Source organism: Aythya ferina (assembly GCF_964211825.1).
Source record: "Aythya ferina genome assembly, chromosome: 3".
Taxonomy (NCBI): domain Eukaryota; kingdom Metazoa; phylum Chordata; class Aves; order Anseriformes; family Anatidae; genus Aythya; species Aythya ferina.
This window is the reverse complement of record NC_140298.1, coordinates 93,466,913-93,474,179: the sequence shown is the minus strand read 5'-3', so window position 1 is coordinate 93,474,179 and position 7,267 is coordinate 93,466,913. Positions and strand designations below refer to the sequence as shown.

Sequence of the window (7,267 nt, the reverse complement as noted above, 5' to 3'; positions counted from 1 at the left end):
GTGCTGCAAACTACCTTCATTAGAACAAGGCAATAATCAAATGCACTGTAGAGAAGACTTCTGGATGGGATGGGGTATGACTGAAGCGATCTGCTAGCCTTTTTCATCTCTCATGTCCATCAATTCCTTGTAGATAGGGTTAAGATGAAAGCAGGTATGACAATGTGATGTAAGTTCTATCTCACATTATTAACTACCATCCATAAAATGTAACGGGAGGATGTTTGCTATTATGTATATTTTGTATATGTACCTGTATGTACAGCATATAAGGATGTATATACTTAATCATATTTTTGAAGCAACTTTCTATCAAATAAAATGAAATATTACTATCTCTTTGTTTTGTTTTTAACTAAAGGGTAAAGAGGGAGCAAGCAAGCTTTTAATTACAGGTAAGAAAATACAGAAGTAAGAGAATGAGAGAGAAAGCAGAACAGTCTAATACTCCTTCTCCCAAATTTTGCAGTAAAATCAAAATTAATTGGTGATGTGTAAGTGTGTCACGCTGCAAATTTTTTTCTGATATGTGTGATAGAGGACATCTGCATCAGAGAAGGCTGACAGCTAGTGCAGAAAAGCGTAATGGCAATATGACTGCACAGCATATAGAGACTATGGGAGATTCAGTACTGAAAACAAAGCAATACTAAAGCCAGTCATTTGAACAATTTGCTTTTATTGCTGCATTTTAGATTGAAATTGAAGATTATAGCAGCAAAGAATTTGGACGTTGTTATGAACTGCTCATTAAAAACACCTGCTGTCTAAGGAGGGAAGATATTAAGATATGTGAAGAATGAGATAAACTGAAAAAATACACTATTGAATTCAGTGTTTTTCATGCATGTCAAGTTCAATTACAGTATATAGATAAGAGTCAAAAAATACATCTACATTTTCTAGATCAAGAGTAGGTGGCAGTATGCAATGCTAATACAAGAAGGAAATCAGCGGTAAAAAAGGCAATGTTTCACTTTAAGGAGCGAGGATCTTTTTTAATTCTATAAAAGAAAATAATTGTTTTAAAGGCATATAATGAGTATGTGGAGTTGGGTGACAATAATACTGCTGAGCCTGTGTGAGAAGATGAGATCTGCTCAGAAAAAAAGCTTCCACATCCTGTTTAATCCTCAGACTTCACTTGGAGGTTTGGACTTGCAGATTTTAACTCACCAGCAGAACATGGGTACCCCCTGCTCTCCTAGGTTTGTCTGCTGCTACCTTTGGGAAAAAAAAAAAATCATGAAAAGTGAGATGGTGAATCTGCATTGCAGTTGGTCCACCAGCCAAGAAGGCTGCAGGCTGCATTTTTTCTCTTCTGCATGAAACTAAGTCTGCATAAGAACTGTCTAAAACTTGTCCTAAGCCTGTGCTTTCTCAGGCATTACCTAAAATACTGTTATTTTGGAGTTCAGAGTTTCATTAGCATACTGTCAATGCTGACATGATTACATGTATCAATCCTCTTGCTATTCTTTTTTTTTTTTTTTTTTTTTTTTGGCTGTAATTGCTTGCATAGCTGGAGGATGTTTGGATGGATCACTGCAATAGCAAACACCCTTCACTTACTTGAGTTACTGCTGAAAATTTTCTGTTCAATTGAGTGTCATTTTCACAGAGGAGCAGTTTCAAAAAGCAATGCCACCTTGTTCTATTAACCCAATATTATTGCACATCATATTATCTACATTCAAGAATAAAAAGTAACTAAGTGCAAATACAAGCTACAAACAGAACAGCCACTATCAACGTTCTGTTAGCACATATAAGTTAAAATGCAAAATATGAAATTTTAGGCATCGACAAGGACTTGGTTTTTCTAAGCAGTAGTTTAGTTTTGTTTATACACCTCAACAATAGTGATGAAGTTGTACAAATGTGTTACCTAGTCTATTTTAATTAGTAGTCAAACAGTAAAAAAGAAACAAGAATTACATCTCACTGAAGGGGCTAATTCTGAGTTCACACAACAGAAAATCTATATAAAAATATTTCAGTCATTGTGGTGTTTGGGTGGTTGGTTGTTTTTTGCCATTCAGCATCTCAGTATGTCTACCAGAGAGCTGTTTTCATTCACACATGAAATGGGGCTTAAAACTTACAGTACAGTAACTTGCTTACAAGAAATGTGCATTAAATTAATGCTGACATTAAGTGCCCTGTGATGCGTTATTTCTTTCACAAAGCTTCCAATCACCAAAACTTAACATACTGTCCTCAAATCTTTCTCAGGTATACAAAATTTAGTAAGGAGGAATAGTGACATGCTTTGTGTGCATTTAGGTCTTTCCTGTAGGCACACAACTGTGCCATTACATGTTCCTATTTACCCAGCGTTAATGCGTTGAGCAAAGGCAATTCATGTGTACTTGGGGTGGCTCAAGGTAACTGTGGGATGAAGGGAGGAGAGCAGTAGTAGATAAAAGGCATGAAAACAAGTCAACAAAATAAATAAATAAATAGATGAATTTATCTTAGCTGTGTCATTTTATTTCAGGATCTCATCATTTTCAGTTACAGGTCTCCAAGATATCAACATTTCATCCATTAACATTCACAAGCCCATTTATTTTCCCTCAGCGTTTCGTAGCAGCAGAACCCACCACAGACACCCCTGTCGCCCACCCCGCTCCCCCACTGAGCCTGGCTGCCGCAGCGCACTCCCCAGCCAGGAAACTCAAATTATAATGGAAAAGGGGTCGCAGATCCCCAGAGTAATGTTTCTTTTAAATCTTCAGAGCTTGCCCACGCTGCATGAAGCCACCAGAGCCGAGGCCCGGTGGTTACCACACAGCTTCCACCCCTGAGACATGGTGCGGGCGGGGCAGGGGGCATGAGGAGGGAGCCCCGAGGCGGGGGGGGGGAGGACACGTTTTTCCCCCACCCCTCCCTCAGAACCGAAGCCTCTTTCAAACAGGGCGGCCACAACGTTCCCCGCCCGGCTACCGGCGCCGGGACAACGGTGCCCGGGGGGCGAGCAGGGAGCAGGGCACGGGCGCCATCGCCCCACAGCCTCCTCCTGCTGCTCCCGCTCCCGCCTCCGCGCCCTGGCCGCCGCCCGCCGCCATGGCCGGCCCCGGCCCCGGTCCTGGTCCCGGCACCACCGCGTGGGTCCCCGGGCTCCGCGCACCGCCAGCGGGGAGGGGATGGAGAAGGGGAAGGGGAAAGGGGTGAAGCCGGGCGGCGACTACAAGTCCCGGCAAGCCGCGCTGCCGCCACGCCTCTCCCCCTTCCCCGCCGCCCCCGGGGGAAGAGGAAGCGGCGCTGCGGCGGGCAGCGGCCCCAGGGTGGGTTTTGGGGGCAGCGGGGTGGTGCCGAGCCCCCCGGGGCCATGCCGAGCCCCTCGGGGTGGTGCCGAGCCCCCACGGGTGCTTCTCCCCCTGGGGACGCCGGCACCGGGGCGCTGCCTGGGTTAGGCCGCGGTTTGGGGATTGGGGGGCGGGGGGGCTGGCAAATTGAAATCCGCGGTGGTGAGGGGATTTGGGGTTTGTGTCTCCCTAGGTGATGGAGCCCTACGGCTCGGCCGCCGGTTCCGAGAGGAGGTCGTCGGCTTCCGAAAGCGAGGACGAGATTGAGTTTGTTGGAGTAAGTAGGACCCCGCGCCTGCACACGGGGGCTTGGGGCAGAAAACTTAACGCGTGCCTTTCAAACGGGACCAAAATCAGCAAAATCTGTGCCATCTGGAAGTCGTCGGCGTCATCTTTAAGATAACAAGTTTGTATTAAACAGATAACAAGCTTATATCAAAAGCATTTTTGACCCCTTCGTTGGGAAGGTGCTGGGTGATGCCAGTGGGTCCTACAGGGCGAGCCTAGAGCCGAGCAGCCCAGCGGGTGAGTGTGGGGTGCGAGGGGGCCGGGGGTACACGGCAAGGTCAGGCGCTGCTGGTCCTGTGGCGGGGTGCTTAATGAGCAGCCTCATCAAAGGTAACGAGGTAAGAGGCCTTAAGCAGTCTTCTCAAATTGTGAAGCAGTGTCCTGTACCTACACTACAGCACCAGTTACCCGTTCACCTTACACACACCTAACCTTAAGATACTTATATCTGTCAGATACCCAAGGAAAACAGGGTGTTTTTCATGCTGCCAGTGCTCTAGCCTCAATCCAGCATCAGTCAATTGGTGCTGGATGGCAGGCGCATGTGCAAGAACAGAAAGATGGTTTCTCCTAAAGCAGAAGTCGCACAAATAAGAAAGATTCTGTTAATTGATGCTAGGACTGAAAATGGGTGGCTTCCTATGGATTTCTCATATTTTTAATGCTAAAAAGTAACTGGCAGTAAATTTCTTCCTGCTTTTCATGGTGTTTGATAAAGTCTAAATTCATTGTACACCTTTCTGCACAGGTATTTAGGTGCTGAGGTATAAGGGGCATACACATGTTTTTGCTAAACCTATAAATACTTGATCATCTCTGAGACTTCTTGATATTTTGGTTGAATATTACCAGAATTGACTAATGAGTTCAGAGTTCTTTAAATAAACGGGCAAGCGCTCACGTGTAGAATGATTGTATAAGCCTCACTTTCTTAAAACGCTGGGCGAAGAATGAGGAAGGTAACATAGCTTTGGGCGTGCAATGATTGAAGGGCTGCGGTAGAGCTGAGAACACCAACTGAAAGAAAAGAAACGTGTAAAATCAGCGGTTCTGCTACCTTTTTTTTTCTTGTTTTTGCACGTGCAAAGCACAGATGCTTTGTGGTCCTGTGATGACTGGTTTGAGACAGGCTGGCCTGTCTGGGAGGAAGGCTGCTTAGCCTTGTTTGTGCAGGGTTGGTGTCCCGGGAGGTTGCTGTGGTCACTGATGAACACAAGGGGACAGGTGTCTGACACTGGCTGCATCCCCATGTTGGATCACTACCACACGTACCTGTAGTAAACGTGCACCTTTCAGAAGGATTTCTAATTTATTTTTATAGCTTTTAGATCAGTGTTTCCATATAATAATGTGTATGGCTAGATGTGCAGGGGCTTCGTAAACACTGTGTATGAATGCTACCTGATCTTTCAGGTACTGCATGCCTCAAGGACCCAGTGCACCAAGTGGTACTACATAAATTGGGTTGGAGAAGCCCGCTGAATATCTCAACGTGTTCATTTTTTCATGAAAGATTGTTGTGTGTGTGCTCGTGTACATGATGTATTTTATTTACTTATTTTCATTTCATAGATCTATAGGAAGCTGCCCAGACACAGCCCCTGCCAACCTCAACCTGTCTGATTCTGTGATTTAGGAAAACTAATACTTTTTGTGGAGATCTAGAGAAGGGGTGTGGTATAACTGCATGACACTATCTTGCCTAAAACACTTGGGGGCGACCTACACATTTCCAGTTATTGCTTGAACTTAATTCACAGTCATTATTAGTCATAATTAAGTGGTATAGACACAGAAAAGTGTCTTAGGGAGCAAAAGAGTTGGGAATGTGTGACATGAAACGTACCGAGGGAAGTGAGCAGGAACTGCTAGGAACCAGCGATACTAGAAAAATTGATAGATCAAAAACAATTGGAATTCTTTGAATCCCTACAGAGGTTTTAAGGAGCCCATAAATCTCTTGCAGTGCTGGAGTCCTCAGGGTTGGCACTGTCTTTGCACTGTGCTACTATTTAGTTTAACCAGTTGGGGAACCGAAGGAACACAGCTGTAGGGATGAGCCTGGGCTACTCATCCCTACTGGTACTCTCAGAGAAGTGTTGGAGTCTCTTCTGAGAGAGAGGCTCTGACATTTGATGACAGCTGATAATGATGATAACCCAGGCTCTGACGTTTGATGACAGCTTTCAGTCAAGGGTCCTCATGTGTCGACCTCAGCAGTTGCCAGGTAGATATGCTCGGGATAGAATTTCACTGTTTTCCCTGATTTTTCCACTTTCTCAAGGTATCTGTTGTAGCCCAGATGAGTTGTCGATCTGACCCAGGACTGTAGTTCTTTTCAGTATTTATTTTTAATTTTGGTGGCTTAACCTTTAGACTACTGCAGCACAAACTAGCCTAAGTGCTGCATTTGAGATTTGCATTATTATTCAAGAGTGTATACAGGTGGATAGATTTTTTTTTTCTTATTTTTCCCTTTTCCAGAAAAAAGGGGAGGGAGGGAAATAAGGATGTATATCTTTGAGAAGTAATTTTTAAAAATTGCCATATTGTATTTGTATTCAAGTTGGAATGCAAACTAACAAATGCATAAAAAATGTTTAGTAAAAAGTATAAAATGCAGAAGGAAAATAATGTTTTGTGCATGCAAACAACACTAAGCAAGTGAAATACTACTTACAATTAATTGAATTTACTGTTGTGATCATTAGGCTTGAAAGCATGTCATTATTCTGCTTTTCAGTTGTCAGTTTCCGAACTTTGGAGTAGTTGCTTGCTGAGCTGAACCAAGGGAATCGAATAAAGAGAAATAAGGAAAATCTTTTCATTTGAGGGAGCCACAGCTGTCAGAACCAGACTTGAACATCTCAAACCCCCCTGCTGAACTGATGAGACGGTTGGATGCTCTGATGGCATCTTTGAGCTGTGACGTGCAAGCACCTGTTGTTTCTTCTGAGGATTTAATTTCTTACGGATTTATAGAGGCTGTCGTTTTCTACAAAAGCTAATCCATTGTGGATTCTTCAGATTTAGTTTAGAAAATCATATTCTCCTTAATTCTTAGAATTTAAGCACTCTTTAGGGATAATGTGAGTCCTGCAGCTGAATTCGTATAAATTTTGTCCTTTGTCCAAGGTCTCATCCCTGCTCCTTCCCAGTGAGAGACAGTGAGGGCTGTTTATGCCTGCTCAGCTCAGCAAGTTTACGGCCTTGAAAGGTGGAAGAATGGAAAGAATGAGATGCAGTAAACACAGTGGAGAGAATTGCATGCTGCTGCAGTTCTCTGCTACTTCTCATGAGGCAGTATATCCTCGTAACCGGCCCTCCTTGGTTGATTTTTAAGATGTTCAGGACACTGCCAAAGATATGGCAGAGGTAATGGGTACAGCACTGTGCCTCCTCAAGAAATCAGTGAATTGTTGACTGCCTGGAGTCCTTCATCTGCCTGGAAAGTTTAGCTTCCAAGAATAAGGAACACCTCTGGAGTTATTAATGGTTGGGTGGCATCTGCCAGCAGCATTGACAGACAAAAGGGTAATACTACATGGTGTGGATGGAATTGCCTGTACAAAACTAAAAGAAAAAACAAAAACTATCTTTGATTTTGTTCATTGACTTTGAGGTTAGGTAATAGCTTTCAGAATCTAGCAGGATTGGGATGAAATAAA

General features: G+C 43.8%; 1 protein-coding gene across 3 annotated transcripts in view; it reads left to right on the top strand.

Annotated features, from left to right (window-relative positions):
- The first annotated feature begins 2,927 nt into the window (after positions 1 to 2,927).
- Positions 2,928 to 7,267, top strand: part of ZNF451 (zinc finger protein 451) — a 38,838-nt gene continuing 34,498 nt past the window's right edge. The window contains exons 1-2 of one of the 3 annotated variants that reach the window (XM_084513372.1): positions 2,928 to 3,110; positions 3,505 to 3,588. In XM_084513372.1, coding sequence (XP_084369498.1) covers positions 3,508 to 3,588 — 81 coding nt within the window. In that variant the 5' untranslated portion in view covers positions 2,928 to 3,110; positions 3,505 to 3,507. Of the gene's footprint in view, positions 3,111 to 3,189; positions 3,291 to 3,311; positions 3,415 to 3,504; positions 3,589 to 7,267 lie in introns of those variants that run through there. The other 2 variants (XM_084513370.1, XM_084513371.1) reach the window with 2 other exon arrangements.